A 25,487-nucleotide genomic window follows, 5' to 3' on the forward strand; every position below is an offset into this window, starting at 1 on the left:
TATGTGTTAAATTCAGCAGGGTAGTATATTGATACGGTCTAGTTTTTAATGCAGAACCTGTACCTGATAGCCATCTTTCATGGCTGCTAAGAAATCGCGACACAGATCCCATCTATGAATTGCGTGTGTTGTTATGAAATAAAGCGTCTCTGGGCGAATGTTGTGGTCTCTGAGGCATGATGCACAGAGCGCTAACAAAGTGAACATTGCCTTTACCGCATTTAATTTCTATTAAACGCATAAGAAAAACAGAAAAAACAAACTTTGTTATTTTGTTTGTATGTATAGTGTTCTCTTGGACGAGCAATGCATTTCACAATATGAAGAATTGACAATATGTGTCGTTCTTAGGAATTAACAAACCGTTAGGTTTAGCCTTGCAACAATATGGATACTTTGAAACCTGTGTCAAGGCCAACACGTCAAAGCATCCCACAAGAAAAAATGGCTGTTCACAGCCAGTGTGGTAGCTGCAGTACTGTAACGTAGAGTTGTGAGGATCGCCTCCCTATGTCGCAATGTTCCGACTCGTGGACAGCATCGACCATGATTTTAATTGCCAACATGAAGACGTTCAAATTCGGAAACCCCGGTGATGTGGTAGGAGGAAATGAATTTGTTTATCACCGTTCATGCGGCCGTAAATGTTTATTTTGCCCAGCTGATTGGGCTTCGTGGTTGTCTTAAATTTAGTAAAAAAAAAAGAAACAGCAGAACCCACTTTACATTGGGTTCAGTCGGATCTCCTTGCGTGTTTAGGATCACCACACAGTGTCTTGATCTCAGACGATGCGTGAAAGCTGCAACTAGCCGTGGAATCCGCTGTTTTACTGCAGGCCGCCATTTCTACGTCTTCCATCAGCGTGTCCTCAGAGCGACAAACGTTGTCTACGAGGTCATTAATTTCAAAATTCTGGCTGCTTCTTGTTATGTTTCACGGTATTAAACTTGCGGTTTCTTGAAAAAATAAATCATTAGTTATTTTGTTCACTGCTTATATGTATAAAAGGTTACCAAGCATCTTCTTGTCGTGCGAATAAACATTTTGCCTAGCAAATAATTGGTCAGGGCTGGGACGGCACTCTGATGAACATCGGTAGGTTCCCCGATTCTTCTCGATTTCCGGTTTCTACACGAGTTGGCATCTAGCCTAGTCATCATGCTGCCGTCATTTCGACGTCATGCTCTGTAACATTGCAGCGAGTTCCGTAATTCGGACTTAAGCTAAGAAAAACAATGCTTTGCACACCTTGTGGGCATTCGACATCGATGGCCAGAGTCCGAGGATCGTATCCGTGTTAAAACGCGATTATCGGGTCAATGAGAATGGAGGCAAGAATCGTCATAAAAGCAGCGCACAATATATGCATGATTGTCACCTCAGGACCCCAAACTTTCACAACAGAACTGTCTGCTATCCCAGACCTGGATCTGTAGTGTTATTTTTAACATTATTGGTCTAATCTGTCTACGCTAGATTATTCTGCTGCAGGAATGCATGCGCAATGGCCCATGTTCTGCTGGCATAAACAAAATGCAGTTTTTTTTAGGAAACTTCCTTTTAATCGCACGTGATACATGCTGTTGCGCAGTACAGCGAGTGCTGGCATTTGATAACTGAAGTAACACACATAGTTGATGTTTGTTACATCAACGTCTCGCACAAAAGATATTGATACCCCGCACCTCCACCAAGATGATACGGGGCAGAATGCTAGCACAAGAAACCACAGCAGGTGATGAGCAAGTGTTCTCAGCACAGCACAGCAGAACACAGCAAGCGTTCAGGCAAGCCCCAACGGTTTTTTTAGCTTCGTCGTCTCTCACTATATATTCTATCGTCGTTCTCTTCGGTGGCATATACGTAACAATATAATCAATGCAATACGCAATTCTGACAGTTCTTTGAATTGGGTCGTTAACAAGTTCGATCCCGAGTAGTTCGAGCATGAACACTGGCAACCACTTTGTTTCAGAATCGACGTTTAAGTCACCGCAGGCGGTGATGGGAGCGTTCGATGCCCGCGCAATCCATGTGCTCACATTCGCGTAGTTCATAAAAGCTGTCCCCGCGAAACCTGTTATGTTCCCTTTGGGCGAAATAATGTTCACCGCATTACAAACGGGCATTGTACAGAAGACAAAGGACTGATTCAGCTTGGGGAGGCCAAAGGCAAAGTAAGAATTCTGGCACTTCGTTTCTAAGGCGAAGGCCTTTTTTGGGGTTCGTGGGGACGTTCCTGTCTGTCCACTAGATGCGTTCCCCTAGTGTGCTCGCCGAAGAAGAAAATCGGTCTTCTCCGGGAATCGAACCACTATCCCTCTGATTCCCAGCACAGAGCTTTAACCAACTGCGCTAAGCCGAGATCGTGAGAAACTGATCGTAGTCCTCTTTGTCTGCCGGAAGGATGATAGTATTAGGTACTGAAAAAATTGTATGAGACAATAACCTCACATTTTCTCACACAATCTCACTCAATTCACATAAGAAATCACATGCAAGCCGCATATAATTGCATAAGGTCTCATAGCTTCTTGCACATTATCATAAATTATGTACGATATTTTATGATAAAGATGTGAACCGTATGAGAGTCTATGCGATTAAATGAGATTTTATGAGGTTATTGCCACGTAGAACTTTTGTTTTTTCAGTAGGATAGCGATGATATTGATGCTAGAATCAGGGTGATGATGCTGATGCTGATGCGGCCATTCCCCTTTGTATCGGGGGATCACAAAGTTCTGGATCAGGCCAGGAGAAACGGGTAGAAAAAATTGAGGAGTGAGAGAAAATTCTATGCTAAATGTTCAGTCAATAGTCCGAAGGGATAATGACGGTGGTAGCGATGATGATGGCGCTGCATAAAGCTGACGATGATGATAGCGCTGGTGATGACAATGATAGTGATAGGAATGACAGTGACGGTGCAGTTTGTGAAAGAAAACTCTATGCTTGTATAGTGGCTTCCGCTAATTTCGCTCTTCAGCAGGCTTAAGCGTAGGCTTGTAATTTTTTTCACTTCGGTTGTTTCAGTTCGCAGGTACCCATTAGAGTGCAGCAGTAACCTACCGCATTATGTGCAATTACGACCCCATACAGATAAACAAACTCGTTGTAAACAACCATGTGAGCGTGCCTGCATCATAGAGTAGAAGCATCCTGCCTGACTCGGGTTGCAAGGGTGCTTTCAATTCCCATCTCAGACCAGTAGTTGGCCAGCTGCCAACTACCACCAGCCACCGGCATAATCGTGACGAGTTGCAAACAAACAAACAAACAAACAAACAAACAAACAAACAAACAAAGCAACGGTGAAATGTGGCCGTGGCGATAGAAGCACCGCATTGTTGCTATGAATAGCGCTTGGATACATAACATTGCTGTGCATAGCGTTACTATGAGAGACGCACAAAAATAAATCGACTTTTGTATTGAGTACAGCTTCCGCTCTGAAATCTTAAAGGCTACCGAAGTGACGAAGCGGGGATTTGAAGCAGAGCAACTAGTCTGGCGTTAAGGAAACCTTCGGTTCGATTCACAATTCCACCGGGTACTCGCCGGTTTCCCATTAGGGAAAAAATTTCTATCGGCCTGGTGCTCGGCTCTTCCTGATTTAAAGGCTTGGAAAATGGCCTTTTAGTCGCATCATCGCTAACTCGATAAAAATCCATCCGCTTCACGCTAAATGCCATTGTGGCCATTCCAGGTGTGTCAATGATGCAGTTGCCGACTATTTATTATTTCATTCACCATCAGGCCAGTTGCATTAGTGAGGGGAAGCTTTCACCCCTGATAGCCTAGCACAAGGCCAGCAAAACGATTGTGGCTATAGCAGCGCCGGAGCTTATCCGTGGTACTGTGAACCGAACTTCGCACTTCCAAGCTAAATTCATTTTCAATATTGCCGCGTGCCTAGCGCCGCGCAGCCGCCGTGCTTGTTGCCGACGACGGTCATCCAGTAATCCATGACGCAAGTGAACCAATTGTAGCCGAGTGGTACCACAACTTGTTCTGCAGCCTTAGGTGCACCTTTTGCTTTGCATCATTAGTTGTTGTCGCGGTAAGAAGAAAGAAAAGAAAATGCACGGGCCTGTTACTGGCTCTGTAGCTGAGCCACCTTCGCTGCATCGTGCAGACAGAAGAGAAAATAGAGAAGAAAGAAAAGGAAGAGGGCGAGAAAGACGCGCCGCAACAACAGCCGTCGTCCACCACCGAAGCGGTGGCGGGTGCAATGACGGCCTACAACACATAAAAGTTCAGTATCAGGCTAGCCCCCGCCGCAAGCGGCGGTAACTTACCTGTCCCAGCCCGTACAAGGGAGTCACCCACTAGTGAAATAATGCACAGCCGGCGTAGAGAAGAGGGGGACGGGTGATTTATTGCTCCACGATGAGTTTAATTCAGGTCGTTTGAAACACACACATACACAGAAAAACACATTCGGTTCACCTATAATATAATGGGAGTTCTGTCCAACTCTGTGGATGTATTTATACCTCACACGGTAAAGAACGTGTTTCAGGTTACGTTGGTTGTCATTTATAGTCTGGTTAACGTCCGCAGCGTTCCATTATTTTATTTTCCCCCTCTCCATCTTGATAAAAGTGCACGTCACGACATCGAGTCTTGTCAGGGTGTACGGTGGGCATCCAAGCACGAAACGGTTCGTACCAACTGCCTGCGCCCTTCTTTTATTGTTAAAATTGTTCATTTCGTTTTCCTTCTTTCAATGCTTGAAGGCCTCCGTTGGAGTCGTAAATTTCGGGCGAGGCTGGAAGATTGCTTCGAAAAGGTTAACAGCGCGGAAAGGCCTCAGCCACAAGCATTTGTGGCGAGCGTACTCGTCACGCGCCCTCTTTCCTTGCTCTTACATTTCCGTTTCTTCTTTGCTGTTCATGTCTTCTAGCCTGGCGGAAATGGTAAGGGCGCTGGGGTCGCGTCCCTAGGGAGCTAGAATCGCTTAGCTAATAGGCCGTTACTTGAATTCATTGCGAGCGGCTTCTATCTGATCGCCTTTTACTTTCTACTTGCTCGCTGGCAGGGATTGGTGTGCCTTTTGTGTGGCCCAGACCAAGAATATGGCAAAATGAACGCGTGGCATCGACGTTTCTTGGGGTCAGCAAAAACGCTGACCGAAGCGGTTCAGAAGTGACTAGCGACGTCTAGCGGCCGGGAACGGCTGAATTGGGCTGGTCATGATCTGGGGAGCAACTTTCCCGAGAGGCGCATGGTCACGGGCCGTGCATCGTAAAAAGGTCCCCACCTGAAGGAAGAGCGATCCCTCGTTTGTGAGGAAGATGAATCGTCACGTCGAAGACAAGTTTTCGTTTATCGCTTTCGTACCCCATGCAAGAGGTAACCTGGACGACAGAAGCTTTATATGGCTTTTTCAGGAACAGGCTTTGGGAAATGGGTGCTTTGCAGAAATACGGTTCGCGTTTTATTCTGGGCGCGTTTAACGCTGGCTCCCATTGCGTGGCTGTTCCTACGTCGGGTATTGCGGTTGGCAAGAGCTTACGCTTGGAGCTCTAGGTAAAAGAACTCTGGTCGATACTGCGGTTCTTTCCCTTTGGTCGGCGGTGACGCATTTTTTGATGCTCGTAATAGTTTCGGTTAGCGCTTGTGTTGAAGACGTTGGGGTATGCGGGACTTTCTCTGAGGTGAATAGCGCCCGTGTTGCCGGACGTCTGGCCTAGCACTAACTCTTCAACAGCGCTACGCTCGTCTGATCAACCACATAATATTCCTTACGGGTGACAGCAAGAGTGCGGTTCTTCAAATAACTAAGTTTGTTGCCTTGTAATTCTTTAGTTTGATCTTTCTGTCTTTTTCTGCCTTCTTTCCTTTTGTCCCTTCATTCCTCACCCTTGTCGCGCTTGCTTCTTTTCTTCCCTGTGTATTTTCATCTGTTCTTGATTCTTTCATTCTTCTTTATTATTTAGCTCATTACCTCATTCTACTTCGTTCCTTTTTTTCTTAGTTTACTTCTTCGCTCTTTCTTTTCCTTATTTCCTCCTTTCCTTGCTTTTGTTTCTGGCGTGTGGCTTGATTTCCATCTAGGTTTCTGCCTTGTTAGTCTCTCTTTAATCTCTCTTTGTAGTTGAGGATGTGACGGAGTCCCGTGTTGCCCAAGAGGGGGGGGGGGGGGGGGGGTGAAACGAGGGTGGAGTACATTTGACGAAAAAGACGTCAGCAAGTAAAATAGAAAAAAGAGAAAAACGATTTCTATTGACGTTTCAGTTCTCAGCACGAGGGCCTTTCTCAGAATGAATTCGTCGCCTAATAAGGATTGTTTTTAAACAGGCTTGAATAATCACTGCATGCAGAAACGTGCGTGCACCGGATTGAGACTACCATCGTTTCTGTTTACCATGCGTCATGTGGTCTGCATGATTATTGATTTCAGATGTAGCCGTCAAGCTGTTACTTTTCCAGTGGCGACGATTCTTGCCTGATACCAGGAAGTGTTAACCATTCATGACGACGGTTTCTGCCTAAGCGTTGCTACGAACGATATACAGGACCAGCGCTAGCTAATAGATTTTTGCCTATAACACACGTACTTTGTTTTCATGGGAACGTTCTATAAACAAGTCCACGGGACTCCCGTGAGTGTCTCTGTTCAGGCTACGCAGTTGATCTCACTTTAGAAGCCCTGGAACAACCGGCGCTAGCCTCGTTTTCGTCTTACCCGACGATATTTTTTCGTTACCTTGATGACAGTTTTTGTATTATCCGGAAAGACGCGTTTAACAGGTTTCTGGCCCTTCTAAACGACATGGAAAGTGTTATTGAATTAACTTTAGAAGAGAAGATAAAGAGAAAAAGGCCTGATGGCCAAGAGCTGTCTTTTAGTGTATATCTTATTAAATACACGCCCGTAGTCAGCGCCAGCATTTGTGAAGCTTGCGCCTGCGAACCAAAGCACGTGGTTTTGGAGGTAGAGTTTCCTATTTCTGCCTGCCTGGTAACTGTTAGGTGGAGGAAGCTGAATTCTCTTCTCTAATTCTAGGGGAGAAGCGCGGGAGATTCAGAAGTAAAAATGACTCAGCAAAAATGGCACTATATAAGACGTTTTCAGCAAAAACGAGTACTAAAAGCCACTGCGAATAGAAATGGAATAGTAAAAGAATCAATACTGAGGAGGGACCAGGACTGGAATGGGTATATGACGTAACGAATAATGACATTTATTTCGCCACCACAGAGCATACGTTGGCACGGTGCCTATGTGTTTTCCTTTTGTAGAGCAGACTTGGCCAGAGACACCCGGTGCTAACTTTAGATGCAAAAAAAAATTTGTTACAGTTATAAATTGCAATGCACAAGGTTATGCACTGTTAGGCTAGCTGATGGTAGGTACTTCCTTTAGAAAAATGAACAAACTTACATACAAAACGTGAGGTGAGAACTGAAATTGAAATATAATTTGAATTTACTTGCGAGTTAAAGGAAAATAAATTGGAATATGGTTGCTAAGCGCAGAACAAGGTGCGGTATCAATGCATTCCTTGGTTTCGTATTGCTTTGACCTCGTGAACCACGACGATCTCACTCGCCCTTGACTTCTACTATCGCCGTCGTATTGCACTGCTGCTGCTCTCACCATCCAGCACGGCAATACTCTGCGTCGGACAATCGGAATGAGCCCTTTTTAGCCACCACCCGAGACAGTAAGCACAACCTGTTGATACACGTGTAGGCTGTGCTACGACACCGGCTTACTCAAGATAGGTATCAGTACAAAAGAAAAATGGGCTATTTGTAGAGCAAATCGCGTGAGGCACGAATGTAATCCTCATCACGTGCCACCTGGAGGGAAGGCGCCATAATTTAGGCCCACACATTCAAATGAACGTCACCCAATTCAGCGTTCAGCGCAACTTACTCAGAGGAGCCGAAGACGACGATGCCTACAAAATCATAATAGCGGCGTGAAATGGGTGACAGTTAAGCATCGTGAAGAAACGCACTCCGAAATAGCCAATTTATCGAAGTTCTATATTCTGTCAGTGCTCGGCACTCGCAGAGGTCAAAGGTCAAACTGGTTTCAAATCCACGCATACGTAAGAGCTATTAGCGAAGTTGCAGGTAGCAGTAGATAGATTTAGCTTACCGTGATCCGCGATCCGCCACCGTGACTCTCTAGTGTGCGTGGGCGGGGCGGCGCTCAAGCTTATTGGTCCCGACGCGGCAGGTCTGTGTGCCGACATCCAGTATGTGGAGCCATCTATCGGCGTTAAGGGGATCCGGGCATGCGCAGTGGAACGCTCGGTGGCGGATCACGGTAAGCTAAAACTCTCTAGTGTCACTGCATTAGAATGCTTTCGCATTTTCTCCACCAATTAGCTTCACCTCTGTGTGGTCGTTCGTAAACGTATTATTTCTTCTCTGACTTCCCTCTTCCTGCTTTTTTTTTATTGCGATAAAATTGAAGTCCATGTTAAGAGAAAAAGCCGGTTTCCTTGTGTGTCAGAACTTTCTGTTGGCTGATAGAGATCAGATGGCACAAAACAGGTTGACTAAAAAGTTCTCAATCCGATCATATGATCTTGTGACATTATCAACAGCTGAATTAACCAGCGAATTTCTTAACAGATTTGGCAGGTGGTCTAGAAGGCGGGAGCAAACAGTGTTGCTACAAAGCAGCACAAGGAACAACATGGCGACAAAACAGTACGCGTTAAAACAACACCGTCAAAAAAAAGCACAAAAGGACAATAGCACAGGGGAAGACAGGGCAACAAACCGGCGCAGTGTTGCTCAAAGTATGTGCTTGACAGCAGTGTTTATGCAGTCCTCGGTTTCATAAGTTAATTAGTTGAGCTTTATCCGTATTATGCAAGCAGAACCGGGGAAACGCGACGTTAATAAAACCAAGCCTAACTTAGTCAAGATGGCGGCCAGCTATCAAGTTAACCTGTTTTAAAACTCAGCTTTGCTGCGGATATGACACCACGCGGATAAGCACGTGGGGTCTGCATAAAATAAATAGAAAACCAAAGGAGTGAATATCGACTATGAAATTCACCACACGAAGGCGCAGGCTGCCTAAGAGGTAAACATGATGCTCATAACCGAATTCGAGAACAAAGAGACTAAGCCTACGCTGTTTTGGTCTGAGGCACCTTCGTGTGGCGGAGACATACGGGAGACGCATTGAAGCCCTACGTTTTTCAATCAGCCGTAAAGCCGTCGTCTCTCGCTCAATTTGCTCGGCCAAGAGCTGTTCAAACAGAAATGAAATGTACTGAAGTAAGTATTTCACGGGCACAAGTAGGCTTCAAACACAGGCCAACGCGAGCAAATCAGTTTAGTTGGCCTTGCTTCAGACCACTACGCCATCACCGCATCACGAACATCCTCTAACTCTCCCAGCTTTTTATTATATTATATTATATTATATTATGTTATATTATATTATATTATATTATATTATATTATATTATATTATATTATATTATATTATATTATATTATATTATATTATATTATACTATATTATGATATATTATATTATAATATAATATATTATATATTATAATATATGGCGTCGTTTTTGTCGACTTGCTGTTTTTGTTTATCGTACGATGTTTTATCGCTGCGCTATTTTTCGTGGTGTGGCGTTTGGATGCTGTTTTTTTGCGTGTGCTGTTCCTATCGCATGCTGCTGTCTGGTGGGTCGTTCTTTTGTACGCTGTGCGACATCACTCACAGTGTCGTTATCTCAACCATGGAGCAATACAAAGTGCGTCTATGTGAAGAAAAGCACTTCAGCTAAAAATAACGACGCAAAATAATCAAAATAGAAAAGAATGCGAATTCGGCTACTTATTTGGCCATTGAATTGCATTAACCATGCCGCCGTGTTTTTCTTCTTTGTGCTGTCAGTCAGGTTGTTTGCCTGTATAAAGCCAGAGCAGTGAGCTTTATTGATGACGTTATGCAAGCGGTCACTTTGTTTGCCTTGCCATATATGCTATAAAAATCAATCGCGGCTATGTATATTTCGCACAACGTTCATACTGCGTCACGTGGGAGCGTGGAGCTGAAAACAGAAATGTCGCTTGTTTTTCGTGGCCGGTAGATGTACGTTCATGCCTCTTTTCATTCAGTGGGATTCTTTCGCTGCTCACTGTTCATATTGCAATACACAAATCACATTGTAGCCACCGGAAGCAAACTCTGTGCTTGATATTAGCATTGTCAGACTCCTTGTATAGCTTCCATTTTTAATGCAGCTAGGTGCAGGAAATCTATCATCTTATATTTTTGCGTTCGAAATGGTCTCTATCTTTCAGCAAGGCACTCGTGTCATGCATTTGATAGCCTTTCTTTTTTTCTTTTTGTTTGCTTTCATTGACGAAAGGGATAAGTAACGACGTGCCCTATATCGATTTCTCGGGCGCTCCTCTACCGCAGTACAGGTAAGCGCGATTTTATCGATCACAAAGCACCCACTGTCAGGACCACTTCCGATGTACTGTTTAGTAATCAATGTTCCATGCTCTTTAATCAGCCATTCGTTAAAGCAATCGTCGTCACAAATAGAACTCAATACGACGCGTCCATAGACGATATTCAGGGTTTATTTTAGGGTCCCTTGTTTGGTAAGGGCCCTTCCAGGACTGAAAACATCTTATATGCGTCCTTGGCATTCGTCCTGATCCTACACAAGAAAAGTTTCTATTACAGTACCCTACATTCTTTACGTGAGAACTGCGGGCAGTCGACTCGCGTTTCTTTCGAGGCGCATACAATGCTAATGATACGGTAAATACATTGAGCATTCAGCGACGAAATGTCCTGTTTTAATCCAAACCAATTCATTTTCACAATTGAACCACGAGAAGACACTAGAAGATCACCATACCGTCTTTTACCTTATCATACCTTACCTTACCATTTTCCCCGCGTGCAGATGGAATATATATAGTATCCAGGTTCAGGCGCAGTTATCCTATGATTAATAATAATAACAAAAAAAAACGAATGTCGATGGAATATAATAAACACGTTGGGGTTGGCGACTGCCGCCAGCAACCAGTGCCGCAAACGCAGCATCTTATTAAAACTGAAACTGGCCACCATGGTATGGTACTCTGGTATAACCTCCAATATAAGTTAAGCAGTTAACCTTAAACCTTCAGTCCCCAATAAGGCGGATACTTGAGCGAGTTGGAAAGCATTTGAACTCATCTTTTCTAGCGCTTCTTCATCTAATGTCCCTTGTGTGTTAAAGAAGCGCTAGAAAAGATGACCTCAGTCCCCAGCTCCTACGAAGCAAGTGACCAAAATAGCGGGCCAGACCTCTGACGCAACTGAGAGTGCTAAAATTCTATAGATATGAAGATTTCGCTATTAGGCATTGAATGTGGTAACGTTTAACGTTATGACCTTTTCTAGTGAGGCGAGTCTAGCATTGCTCATCGAGGGCTTTGTGGGAATTAAATGATATGTGTTAGGTCATAGTGAAGTTGGGCGGACAGGAGAAGCATACTGAGTGCTAAAAGCGGGCAGGTAATTCGCTACCATGGATTATCTGGTAAATGCGAACTAGGTGTGGGACGCGTGTTCAATAATGATGCATTACGTAGCTAGATCTATTCCATAGCATTAATGAGAGGGTGGCGGTAATCATGATTAAGCTTAGAAAGATGTACAAATTCAATATGGTGCAGGAATTCATGCCTGCATTGAAACATAATTACTAAACAGCCGAACGGTTCTATGAAGGCGTGAAATTGGCAGTGCATAAAACAAAACCGTACCGATGGGCGACTTCAGTGACAATATGGCAAGAAGCTGGATAGAGACCAGGCAGGGAGAGACTATTTCATATATTCGAGGGTCGGCAGGGGGAGGTGTTAGTATTAGAGTTCCGAAAGCGAAACAATATACTGATCCTGAACAACGTTTACCTCTGACGGAAGACCTGGAATGGAAGATTCTCAATGAGGAGACTAAAAATGAAGCATACTTTATACTGTGAGCTAGCCTTGGCATCATGCAGGATGTGGATGTGCTAATCAGGGCTTGTAGTAATCACACGCTAGTAATGTCTTTAGTTAGCATATACGTGAAGAAGGGAAATGAATGCTATTCTTAGAAGTGTCAGCACGGAGTGCGCCACAGAATTAGGCAGTGGGATAGGTAGGCAGGATGCCGGTGAATTCCCTAAGAAGGCGAGACGTTTTTTTTAATGAAAGGCTTAAGCGTGGAAGCCTCCAGCCCATCAGGGAAGATAGAACAGACAATGCTGTGAAAGTTAATCAGTATGTGTAAGGTACCCATGCAATGAAGAGGCAATTCAGCCCGTCTAAAAGATAGGAAACAGTCTAAAAGCATTCAGGAGACGACAGGATATAGACATAGATCAGGTGTATCATTTAAAAGATATCAAGAGCAATGTCATAAACCAAATGATTAAAATAGCCAACTGGTTTACACACATCTGTAAAGTAGTAGAAGTAATCAATGCGAGAATAACACATGTTCTATGTTCGGGAAATTGACCATTACGTTGATAACGAAAGAGAAAGTGAAGGAAGGTTTCCGCATGCAACGAGGGAATAGGCTGGTGTGGATCAGGTAAAAGCAGAGCTTCCGAATGACGGTAGCTAGATTGTGGTGGAAACGCTGGCCACCCAGTACGCGCAATGCCACAAAAACTCGTGGTCGTAATTACTCCGTAGCCCTCCACTACGGCTCCTCTTTCTGTCTTTCCACTTTCACTCCCACCTTCCTTTCTTTCCTTACGGCGCAGTTCAGGTGTCCACAGAGAAAGAGTGACAGATACTGAGGATTTCTCTTCCTGTGAACAAATTATTAATATTATTATTATTACCCGAATCGTTGAATAATGCTGACATAATATTAAACTGTAAAAAAAGGTAATGTAAAGGTGATGAAAGGTATGATCCAATTAGGTCAATCTTATATAATCGCTTATAAAACTAGGACCACCATACACGTCAATTATCTTTTTATTGCGAAAGCAATACTACGCCAGGTCTAACCGCTCGTTGCGTGGTCCGTGGCCCGTGAACCCCCCCCCCCCCCCCCTGCCAGAAGAGGAAGAAATAGAGGAAGATGAGGAAGCAGAAGAAGAGGAAGTAGAGGAAGCAGAGGAAGAATAAGAAAGGGAAGAGGAAGGAAAGGAAGGGCAAGAAGCGCACGAAGGAGAGGAAGATAAAGAAGAACGCTCGGTCACCGGCAGGTTATGCTTTCGCTCCATATTCGGTTCAGCAGCGTTGAAACCTCATTTTTTAAAGGCTACTCGACAACATATCATGACCACACTAGCAACCAGGAGCTAGATAAATGCGCGGAATATAACCAACTCATATAATAGGCTACATAGATTACGAGATGGCCTTTGACTCGGTCGAAAACTCGGCAGTTATGCAGCCCTGCATTGCGGAACCAGGTTTTAGATCAGCCACATGTGAAAACATTGGAAGACGACTATCATGACTGCACAGCAACCACAGTCCTACATAAAGAAAATAAAATTAATCCTGATTGTTCAACCGAAGTATTGTTAAACGTATTGAAAACAGATAGAGACTAGCTTTGTTGAAGATAACCTCAGTAACCTGCGATTCTCTGATGATACTGCCTTTTTAGGCAATTCAGATGGAAATTGTAATGAGTGATGAATAGTATAGACAGGTGAAGAACAGCGGGACTGAGAGTTAATATGTCGAAAATTAAGGTAACGTTCAAAAGCGCTGGAGGGTAAAAGCAGTTTACGATAGGAGGCGACACGCTGAAATGTCAAGTGAATACGTTTGCTTGTGACAGATAGTGATCATAAGCGCAGAAAACGAAAGTGAAATAACTAGAAGAATAAAACTGGGTGGTGCTGAATCAGCACGTGCTCTAAGATATTAAATCTGAGTTTCCTAGTCTCCACGAAAGAAGAAAGTATGTATCTTAGCGGTGCTCACTTCTGAGCCAGAAACGTGGATGCTAACGAAAAGGATTCCAATTAAATCGCGCACAACGTTGAGAGTATTGGAAAGGAAAAAATGACAAGGGCAACGTCTTGAGACAGGGGGAAAGAGAGTGGGGAAGCGAATAAACACGAGCTACAGAAATGTTACTCAAATTCAACAAACGGAATTGGGCACGATCAGGGTAGGTGATATGAAGGCAGGTTCGCGGACGAGATTCTGAAGTTTTGAGGACAAGGTTGGCAAAGCTGGCGCAGATGAGGGTGAATGGGCAACGTGTAGGAAAGGCCTTTATCGTTCAGTTAGCGCAGAAAGGCTGCTTCTGCTACTGAGGGGGATGATAAGACTCGTTTGTATAAAATCTATTGCCGGATATTTCATACCAATGCATCAGTACGAGACATCTGGTGCTATCCCACTCAGATAACGATCGCTTCGTGGTAATTATTCAAAACCAATTTTAGTTTAAAATGTGTAGTGTTGTTAATATCTTACGCTTAGACTAATGTTCATTCAATCTAAAACTCATCGCTGGATTGAGAGCATGCGAGTGCCAAAAAAACGCCCTGCTTCGTTCGTTTAAGTCTGCGGGCCTGCATACTTGCACAGGTACGCTTGATGAACTTTGGGCCGATTTCGAAGGTATTTGCTGAAGCTTCGTCTGTGAAATTGGTCTGGAATTATCTGCGTTCCTGCTCCCTGTGACCCTTATCTGCGGACCTTGAACACCATCTACAAGAAACACAAACAAGCCCGCATCTCTGCCTTTAGGATACGAGCGACGTAAGCAGGACGCTTAGGAAGAACACGACACGGCTCAAGTTGCTTCATCTTTAACATATCTAAATCAGACAACGGATATGATCTTTGTTCAATTTCCGGTATTAAATGTACCATCGCTTCTTGATGGAAATTATACCACAGAAACGAAAGCGTCATTTTACCGGAGCATGATATTGCTGACAATAAATAAATAAATTTCGATTTATTGAATTCTAGCTAAAATTACGCAGAGTGGCTGTAGTAAGTTGCATCAAGCAGCGATGGTGCATTTATTAATACCTCGAATTGCAGATTATCAAAAAAGTTGCTTGATTTAGATATGCTGGACAATAAGCAACCTGAACCGTGTCATGTTTTTCTCATGACCGGCTTTATTATAAAGCCGGCTATGGCTCTTCCTAACCGTTCTGTTCACATCGCTCATGTCCTAGAAGCGGAGATTATTTTTCTTGTAAGTGCTGTTTAGGGCCCGTAGGCAATGGTGACAGGGAGCAGAAGCGCAGAGAATTCCCGACCAATTTCACGGACGGCGCCTCATTAATTACCTTCGGAATCATCCCAAAGTTTATCAAGCGTACCATCCCTAGTGCAGGCCCGCGCATTAATGCAAACAGTTCAAAGTGCTTACTATTTTTCTTGCTCGCGTATTCTCAGTCACAGTAGAAGATGGGGACTTGGTGAACAATAGTCGAAGCGTAATGACACCAGACGCATTCAGCCAAACTCAAATTGACGCAACCCACTCTGCTTTCGCTTCGTCAGTCAGCCCCTGCCGCCAGATGCCCCCAAGACGCCGACCCGCAGCCTGTGTTGTTCGATGAGACGCATCCGGTGCAGCCAACCCTCCACTCGCTATCCTACCGGACGTATCGATTGGGAAGGCGCTAGGTCGGCTCACTGCCTTGCGATGCTTTTTATGTTCCATGAGAATAGAACAGCCGCGCTTGCGGCTGAAGAAGTTGGGGGCGTTGAGCTCGACGCCGCCGAGTAAGCTTGGAGCCGAAATAGAGGACCGAGTTCTCATGCTTAAAAAAAAAAAAATGTGCGTAAAATGAAGTGTTAAGATCATCTCGCAAAGTGCTCCTAATGTAAGATAGGATGCAGGTATCGAAGCAAAGCGAATGCTTTTTAAAAGTGAGCAGGTAGTGCGTTGAAAACATTTCTCAAGGGGCTGTACTTATGTACTAATGACAACTTTCTTCAAAACTGTAGTAGACACTACTAGAATGCTGCCTTATAGAAGCATGTTCTCACACGCTCACAATCCGAACTATGCAAGCCTCGAAACTTCTATTGCATTTTAAGAAATGCTACTGCCATGTCACAATGTATGTGATTGTAGTGTCGCTACATTTAGACACAGTATAGCACGGTGGTACAGCTATTGCTCCTTTTTTTTTCTACCTTCCTGCAGTTGATGCATTGCCTTAGTCTCTCTATTGAGGCTTTTCGAGCCATAGTTGTAGATTGATTAGTAATTGTAGCTCATTTTTCCTCGCATTTCTTTTTCATAAACGCTCGCAGTATTGTTTGTGTACAGTAAAAGAGAGGTTCCTTTTTTAATTGAATTTAAGGTGTCTAGTCTAAAACTCTTTAGTAACACTATATACTATAAAACACTTTATTTGTACTGTACCCTATAAGAATGCTATAATGCTATAATACTATATCTGAGTTTAAACTATCCATGCGAGGCCACGTGGTTGTGACCTCACAGAACGGCGTAGCCAACCAGAGTGACGAAACAAACAAGATCGGACAATATTCTTCGCCGGTGGTGATAAGCGTAGTGATTTCGCACTAAATGTTAGGCTTAAAGGCGCTATCACGTTCGCCTCTGCTTTTAAGGCAGAACATAATTAAGTGTACAGCTAAATTTTGCTCTGTGTTAGTTTTCATGTTCGTCCACGTCTGCCAAACCGACTTACCACCTCCTCCCACAACTTTTTGCACGCTTATGTGAGAAAAAGGTATATATGAATTTAGGCCTCTCGAATTTCAGAGTTCCTGCCAGCGGTCATAGATTTTTTTTGTGCAGCCATTGAGCGTTTTCAGCGTGGCGTCATAACCTTAAGGGACCAAACTCTGATCAGTGGTATATAGCTTTCTACGTCTTTCTGGACAGTGGCCGTGGTTTTTTCGGCACAGATCAGCGTTTGCTCTGTGACGTCATAACTTCACACGATCGCGCATTTTGACTAATTACCATTCGTGCATTTCAGGACGGTGCTCGATCTTGTTTCGTTTGTCAAGATACTGCATGTCTTTCTGTAACATTCCAGACTCTTCGACGCGCAATGAAGCTAAAATTTGTATGCGTTTGCATTACATACAGTATTAAGATTAGTTTAGCCAAGTTATGTTAGGTTTGGGCGAGTTGGTTGTTTATAATGTATGGAGCATTTCGCATGGGTGTCCTAACTGCGCCTTCAAAGTGATACAGCTTATGTTGTCACTTTTTTTCAGTGTGTGGTGAAAAGTAGGTGTACTTCTGATGTGTCTGCATACAAGTTGGTGCGCTTTAAAATGGCCATGACTAGATTAGACTAGGCCTAGTCAAGGCCATGACTAGGCCATGACTTGCAATGAATCTTGATCGATCCATGCGGTGTCTGAGTCCTCGAGAGATGGCGATAAAAAAGGGACATCGCGTTAGCTTGGTGAACACAGCGCCATGTAATGCTAGCTTTACACGCCCATGAAAAAGCGAATACATCGCCGCAAAATCGACGTTTCAGATATCGTTTAACGGACGCCCCGATTGTCTTCTTTAGCTGCTTTCGAATAAAGGGTGGTAACATGAAATCAGGAAAAAAAAAATACCGAGGAAGTGCGGGGCAATATGCGATTAGGTTTCGAAATGAAAAAAGGCAAGTGACATTAAATCTTTTGTTGTATGTGGATACCGGAACTGGCAGCCTGAAGGCAGAGACGATTAGGCGAGAAGGGGACAGAAAGAGAGAAACGCAGGAGGGTGACAGGCTACCTGTGTGCTAGAAATTGTGTTGACAGGTGTGCACACACTTTCTAGTGTATGCGTTTTCGTGGTGTTCTTAAGGTGAAAAGTGAGCTCAAACACAATAGAACCCACTAAATAGGCAAATAAATCCACTTTATGTGTTTTGTTGCGTTTGCGCTCACCTTTCATCTTGAGAATATATACCATCACCAATTAGCCCAAACCGAGGGGTTTTTGAACCTTTTTGAATTAGCCAAATTGTTTAGTAATGCCACATTTACAGCTCTATCTTGTGTACAGATATAGTTCTGCGTTGCTGTGCTGGCGACAATGCACCATTGGCACCAATGGTGAGTGTTTTGAGTCAGCTCTTATCGTACAGGTGGAAAGAAGACGGTTTTCTTTGACTATATATACGTGAAGTGGCAAGGGTCGTGAATTCGTTCGCCATATTGCCGGCGAAAATGCCAAAGGTCAAGTTCTGCCTGCGGAGAACTAGTAGATCATGAGCATGAAGAAATTTATCGCTCAGTCGGTTTCCCGGCTGGTGGAACGAGTGAACTTTGTTTTTTCCTCGATCGACAAATATTTTTTGTAGCATTTATCGCACTCATAACGCTTCAAAGCTCAGCACTGTGAAACAACGTTATATTGCCATTCTTGTCAACATGTCGCCCTATGTCCGTCTTGTTTTCTTTTCCTTTCCACAGTCCGTTCCTTTGCGCCAAGTGACATAAATGAGACGTCAGAATACTAACAGCCCAAAACTTGACTCTTTCGAGGCACGCTACAGACACCACACCATTCGCTAATTTATAATGCGTGGTCTCTGGCGCGCGAAGAGGATCGACATGGTCACAATTGGAAGAACCTAACAATGGCAAAATGCTAGAACAACGGGAGTAAGTGGAGGAGGTGGAGGGGAAGGCTAGTCACAACAGAGAAATGGAAGGGTCCGTGGCAGCGCTATGGGAAGGAGACGAAGGAAACGGAGAAAGTATGGCGGGGAAAAGAAGGGTGACGACGGTTCTAACCGGCCCTCTCATATGCGCTGCCGTAGCTCCCCAGACGTATTGATTCTGCGCCCCCTCCCCCGCCTCAACCCCGGGCTCGCTGGCCCGTGTCTGCCTGTGTCCACACCGCGTGAGAATAGCAACAGCCGTAGGACGGTGAGGGCGCGCGAAGCGAAGCGTGGGAGAAGGCGAATGGAGCAGCATGTCCCGGCAACAATGCATAGGCCTGCATCCACAGTCTCGCACCAATCGCATTAGGCGAAATTGAGGCTGGAATTCGCGCTTAGTATGAAAAACATTGCTCCCTAGGCGATGTCGTCTCCCCTCTTGTCAGCCGTAGTGTTTTAAAGGAAGACAGAAAAGCTGCGGGAAATTTTCGCTTTTTCGATCTTCGGACTGCTTGCATTTTGGCCGCTCTATTGAAATTCTTTAGCTCAGTACTAATTAGGCATTTATTGTGTAATCGACAAATGGTTTACTGACAGTTGGTATAATTGTGTTGGCCGTTCTTCGGGAGGGAAGGGGTGGGTCGTTCAAATTGGAGGGTGATGTTGACAATCGTTCGAAGTATACCTGACCTTGCGATCACTTTCGCATAGTGACCTATCCTTAGAGATCCGTAAAAAATATACTTCATTTCACAGCTTCCACGGAAGGACAAAGGAAGGAACGAACGCAGGGACGACAAACGGTCATTTCACTGGATATTCTTCGAAACACACCACTGACAGGCGCCTTTATGCTCAAATCCTTCATATAACCTCAAACTAGTTCTTCCGTAATTTGTTTTTAAAACAACCTCTGACACTGACATTTGCAATTTCATTTGATAGCTGTTTGTACATTGATAAAGTCCCATTGTCAGTTAAAGCAGCGTGGTTGCTGTTATAAGGCCGTAATAAGTCAACATAAGTCAGCATTACATTGTAGCCCGTATTTTATATAAATAAAACTGGCTCGCTCCTCCCACGTTGCAGCTTTACCTTATACGTTGGCTTTGGACTCTTGCACGGCGGACTTGCACGTATTTTCGGCTATACAAACAGCACGTGTTCTACAACCTCCCGGCGATGAGCGCAAACACTGTGTACCTGTCGCAAACAGCTCGATGGGCGATGCAACGTACTGCACTATAGACTCTAGCAGAAACAAGGTTTTTCGGAATGATGTCTAGGACAGGAATTCAGCACTTTGAAAGCCACGTGCTGAATCGGCACAAAAACACCTATTTCGGCCGACATATCTGGAGTAGCTCTTACTCGTGATAAATAGAATGGTAGCCCTTAGTAAGGAGCAGTCACTGCTGATATCGAAGACGATGCTCTCTCCCCCCTCCATCCCCTCCACCTTTTGATCGGCACACAAAAATATATTAGTCCATTCAGCCCCTCGCACGGCCATTTTTTTCTTGAGTTCCCCAACTGTTCTTTGTTGCAAAACGCTTTTAAGAGTCCTTGTTTTCTTGCTGCTTTCCAATTTGAAACGTCTGCCTGGCGGAGTGTGTGTACGCTGAGAAACTAGGAGGGCCAGCAGGCTGCTGTACGTTCTATGGACAGTGCCGAGACTAAAAATAACATAGAGTCAGCGAGACGAAGTCGATACAGCCTTCAGCTCCACATAAAAATAGTTTAGACTGCCTAATGGTAACTTTAATAGCAGCTCTCTTTATTAGTTACTCTGATAGTAATAGCACAACCCACTACCTCGCGCACGCGTCCGTAGTTACATGGTGGAACTGCTAGGAAGTCGATACAGCCTTCAGCTCTACATAAAAATAGTTTAGACTCTCTAATGGTAACTCTGATAGCAGCTCTTTCTATTAGTTACTTTGATAGTAATAGCACTGCCCACTACCTCGCCCACGCGTCCGTAGTTACAGGTTCGAACTGTTAGGCCCTTGCCGCTTCGATCGATACCCCTGGAAAAAAACGCACAAGAACGGAGCAATGCCAGTGAACAAGACGAAGAATGTAGAGCACGCAGGAACCGGTACTCTAGGAGACCCCACGCTTACGTAACCATCTCGCTGGCTAGATAGGTTTCGAGAGAAATTGGCCAGCTGTTACCGGCTGGCTAATATGTTCACTAATCGGCAGTATGGTGGTCAGCCGATGGTATCCTATGCATGTTTCGGCGGAGAGAGCAGGGCACTTTGCTTCTGGAGATACCGTTACGCTAGTAGGCGAACACAATATTGCCGCGAAGGTTACAAGTCTTTATTTGTTGTTTTCAACCGCCGCCAGTATGCGGCCTTAACACCGTGGTTGCAACGCATTGAGCGATTTTGTGCTCTTTGTTTGTGCTGACCCTACTGAAAAAATTGTATGAGGCAATAACCTCACATTTTCTCACACAATCTCACTCAATTCGCGTAAGAAATCACATACAAATCGCATATAATTGCATAAGATCTCATTGTTTCTTGTAAATGATCATAAATTATGCAAAACATTTTATGATAATGATGTCCACCGTATGAGAGTCCACGCGATTTGGTGAGATTTTGTGAGGTTATTGCCCGATAGAACTTTTGGTTTTTCAGTAGGGCAGTGCTGCGAAAAGGGACTTTATCGTTTTCTTTGTATAGTGAGATACCCGAGATTAGTCTGGAATGGTTGAAGGCTAGTCCAGCATCCTGTCTGGTTTATTTAGATGATTCTGCGCCGAATTAAAATTGAGCACCGCTGAATGCAACTGGCGTTCTTAGTTCGACGACCAGCGAGGACGTTTGCTGCTATCGCCGCCGCCGATTGCTTAGTTCTTTCCCGGGAGCGTCAGTCCAATAAAGGGTTGATTTCAGTGCTATTATACCTGTCACCTTTTTTTTTATTTTTTTTTTGCGTCTGCGGCCTTGTCACTATGACGGGACAATATGATGACGCGCTTGCTGGTTGCCTCACCTCGCCGTTGCACGGTTTACTTAGTGCCGAGGAAAACATAGGATCACCATGGAGATAAACGTATTGGACGGAAGGTATTATAACTAGGAGAGCAACTCCGTGATGAGAGTACTGCTTGGGCCCTAGGAGGAAGGTGGGGGTGTAGCCATGCTGCAGTCGCCTCAACCACAGGCCATCTTCCAAAACCAGCTTGGTCGTCTTCACAGGGTTTTTGGAAAATTGGGTTGCAAGGGTAGCATGGGCAGAGCATCATATGGAATGCAATCATTTAAATCTCAAACTCTCGCATTATTAAAGTTGTTTCACAAGTTAGTTGGAATTGGTTGTAACACCAATTATATAAGTGGTTATAAAAAACAAGTAAAATAATTCCAGCTGGATAAAACATAATACCTACCTTATTCAGACGCCCTGCCACACTACGTTACTCTGTTTTGTTATATTGTTGATGCTTAAACATTGAAAACAGACCATAGAAGGATTCTGTTGGCGCACAATGGGTTCCTAACGTGTACGTGACCTCTATAGTGTATTTCTGTTGCATATATATGTTTTGTGTTCGTATATATGCTCCATCTTTGTTTTTGTTGCTGTATATATGCTGTGTAACACGGGTCTCGATGTGCATTGCTGATGCAGTTTGTGTGTAAAGATGAAGTGTTATTCCTGTGTCATGATTTTCTTTTTTTTGTTTGTTAATCGCGCGACCGGCAGATTGTATATCCAGTAGTGAAATGTATTCGGTGACGAGGCCTCGTCAGGCGTTCACTAAACGCCTTTTGCCTCGTGAACCATGGCAGTACTCTGTAAATTACTTTGAGATTTGTTCTTGTGTCGTACTCTGTCAAAAATAAAACAAGCAAACGAATATCGTGGGCTTTTAAGCAGCGGTCTTGCACCGTACGGCTAATAGCTAATTAAATGTGTGTATTGCGGCGTGCTTTTGATGTTACATATAACGCAGAAGGTGGAGGAAACCTCTACAGTAATGTGTCGGCGTTAAAGGCTCGTCATGGGTAGAGAAACCGAACGGGACGAGGTACTCGCGAGTGTAGTCTGTTACCACTCTAGTATAAATCGCCTCACTATCAGCACTTCCAAACATTGCGACCTCAGTCTGGCCAGTATGTAACTAGCCAGTTTGAATCGGTGGAAAGTTAGATAGTGCATGCTTGCAGATTTTAACTATTTCGTATGTGGTCAGGCAATAATAACTTTTCTTTCCTACCTTAATCGACTGGATGTTAAGCTCGAAAGTATAGGCCTTTTACTATTGACTTTCCATGTATATTAGAGTATATGACATGCACTTAACTCAACTCGCCTTTACCCGCCTAGCCCAAGATAACTGGCTATTGTAACGTAACACTGCGTTATGGGTCGTTTTCTAGCTCCTGTCCCGTGTTCTGCGCTGGTTTACCTTTCTTTGCATATTAATGCAAAATAAGCACAGTGGGCATATTAAAAGAAGACGTTCCTGAGATGGTAAATGTTTCGAGTTACGACGAATGTTGTGGTTCTTTGAATGTAACGTGTCGGGGAAGTTTGTCCTAGCTTAATTTTAGGTTTTATTCGTGAAGACCAAAACACTCCACGTGTGCGCACCTACAAAGTCCAGATAAGAGTTTGTTTAGCAACTGATATGCTAGATGGTGCACAAAACTATGGTCATTCCGCAGTGTGTTCGATAATAACCAGTTCATTTTAAGAAAACTGAACTAATATTCTTAGTCGACAAAACTCTCATAATAAGCTCTGATCACAACAGGACCGATAACGATTATCCCGCGGAGAACAATGACGGTGATAAGATTGATGACCAATCTTAGCATGTTCTGCTGGCGAAAGCGATGTTGTAGCGTCCTGTTCTTTCTTCTGTGTCTTACAGGAGCCATGACCACAACGTGGCCGTACCACTGGGGCGGACGCCTGCGCGGCGAATACCGGCGGAAAAGCCAACTTTCGGACGATACCACTAGCAGTACAAGTCGTACCAGCACCCTGAGAAGCACCACCAGCTACAGCAGCGCCAGCCGCAGCAGCAGTGGAGGCAACCTGCACGAATTCGCCGCCGCCGCTTCCATGACCCTCCGCCGTTCCCGGTGACCCCACCGGTGAATGCATGGAGGACGGCCGGCCGCCACCTTACGTTAGCCGGGGCTCCGTGGCCGACCACCGCCAAGTGATTATAGACCTGGACCAGACCAGCATCGGGGGCTCTGGGACCGGAAACAGGGCGTCGCAGCAGCAGTCGTCTCAGCAGCCGGAGGAGCCCCCCGTGGTGACACCGCGATACATGCGTAGCGCACCCATCAAGCTCCTGACCCACCCGGTGGACAGGAACCTCACCTGGTACTTCGTGGCCTCCGTCGCCTTCGTGTCCGTGTGCGCCATCATCGGTGAGTACCTTCAGTGGTGAATGGGGCTAACCATGTCACTAACTACTTCATAATTTCTTAGGAAATTGGATAAAACCTGAACGATGACAGGAGACCACAGCGTGCCCTACATGTTGAAACCGAGCTAGATCGTTTTTTTTTTCTCAAATCGTTTTCAACAGAGTTACAGTTGCCTGATGTGAATAGGAAACTTTGAAGGGCCGTACGATTATGAATGAGTTGGTCGAAACTCCCCGATGGAGGCTTCATTAAATAACGTTGAAAAAAAAAGCTTTAAAAAGCTTGGAACTTTTAATCTGTCAGCGAAATCTTGAAGCTTTAACTCGAATCAGTATGATTCCAAAACATTTGTGGGGTTTCAATAAGCGTTGTAGGTAATGTACTTCTTTGAAATAAAGGGTTATGGGCCACAAGGAGGGTAATGTAAGCAGCATTGGCAACTGTCTGTGTCATGTAACGTTTTTTGTACTATTGAGCGATTCCATATAGGCAGGGAAAAAAGAAAACCTGTGGTTTCAAAGCTGTTTTCCTGTAAGTTTTGAAATGAAGGAGAAATTCAGGTTTCCCTTGACAAACTTGATTGAGTGTGCGGGATGTTTAGCTGGAATACTGAAATTGTCTTGTGTATGTTGTAATAAAGTGTTATGTTGATATGCAGATACAAAGATCTATAGTTCAAAACCTACATGCCATGCGGGCTAGATCTTTAAATCAGGAATTGGGTAGATAACGCATATACAAACAAATATGCCTTATCTGGTACTCCAAATCAGGAATTGGGCTGATATGTCTTATCTGGTGCAGATCTGTCCTAATATATTATATCTGCCCAATTCCTCATATACCTGATCTGGATTTTTTTTATAAGTCCAGATAAGGCATTTCCGTAAGGGCTGGCCTTCTTAACCGTATATGCATGAGCGTTTGGGTCGCAGTATTGTGCATTTTGGATTACATGTTTCGGTTCATTCCTGAAGCTTGTTGCAAGAACTCCTCCAGTTTTTGTCAGTGGTGCCTGGGTCAGAAGTTCGGAAAGGTGAGTTGAAAATAATATATTCTATAGTAATTAAATTGAATTTGTGCCCTTATAATCATGCGTTACGTTACGTTTTGAAAAGTTTGGCAATGATCCGCACTTGGAAGGTAAATATACACATTCGTTTCAGCATGAAAAGTATGTTGTTTTGGATGACAAGATAGCTTCATTAGCCAGCTCTAAATCGAGAATAATTACCGGTAGCTGTGATTGATAGGCGGTAAACAAGACGCACAAGTCCATAAAGTGTTGTAACCCCAACTGGTCCAACGATATGCAATTCTGCCTGGCAGTTCCTTCGGAAATAACTATCTTCTTTGTCTCACGTCATTGACCTGTCTGCCAAAAACCACGAGGAGCACACAGGGATATGCAAAAGGTGGTTCATAGGTTATGTGGATTAAACGTCCCAAAGCGACAGAGGCCATGAGCGGCG

General features: G+C 44.3%; 1 protein-coding gene across 1 annotated transcript in view; it reads left to right on the plus strand.

The window, feature by feature from the left end:
- The window catches only part of LOC146174031 (uncharacterized), a 346,349-nt gene that overhangs the window by 196,123 nt on the left and 124,739 nt on the right, over nucleotides 1–25,487 (plus strand). Inside the window, exon 3 of the mRNA XM_084583339.1 lies at nucleotides 23,505–24,015. Within this exon, the coding sequence (XP_084439465.1) occupies nucleotides 23,739–24,015 (277 nt within the window). The 5' untranslated portion in view covers nucleotides 23,505–23,738. The remainder of the gene's footprint in view (nucleotides 1–23,504; nucleotides 24,016–25,487) is intronic.

The sequence above is a fragment of the Amblyomma maculatum genome, chromosome 11 (genome assembly GCF_055883805.1).
Source record: "Amblyomma maculatum isolate TAMU_Amacu chromosome 11, ASM5588380v1, whole genome shotgun sequence".
In the NCBI taxonomy this organism is placed as follows: domain Eukaryota; kingdom Metazoa; phylum Arthropoda; class Arachnida; order Ixodida; family Ixodidae; genus Amblyomma; species Amblyomma maculatum.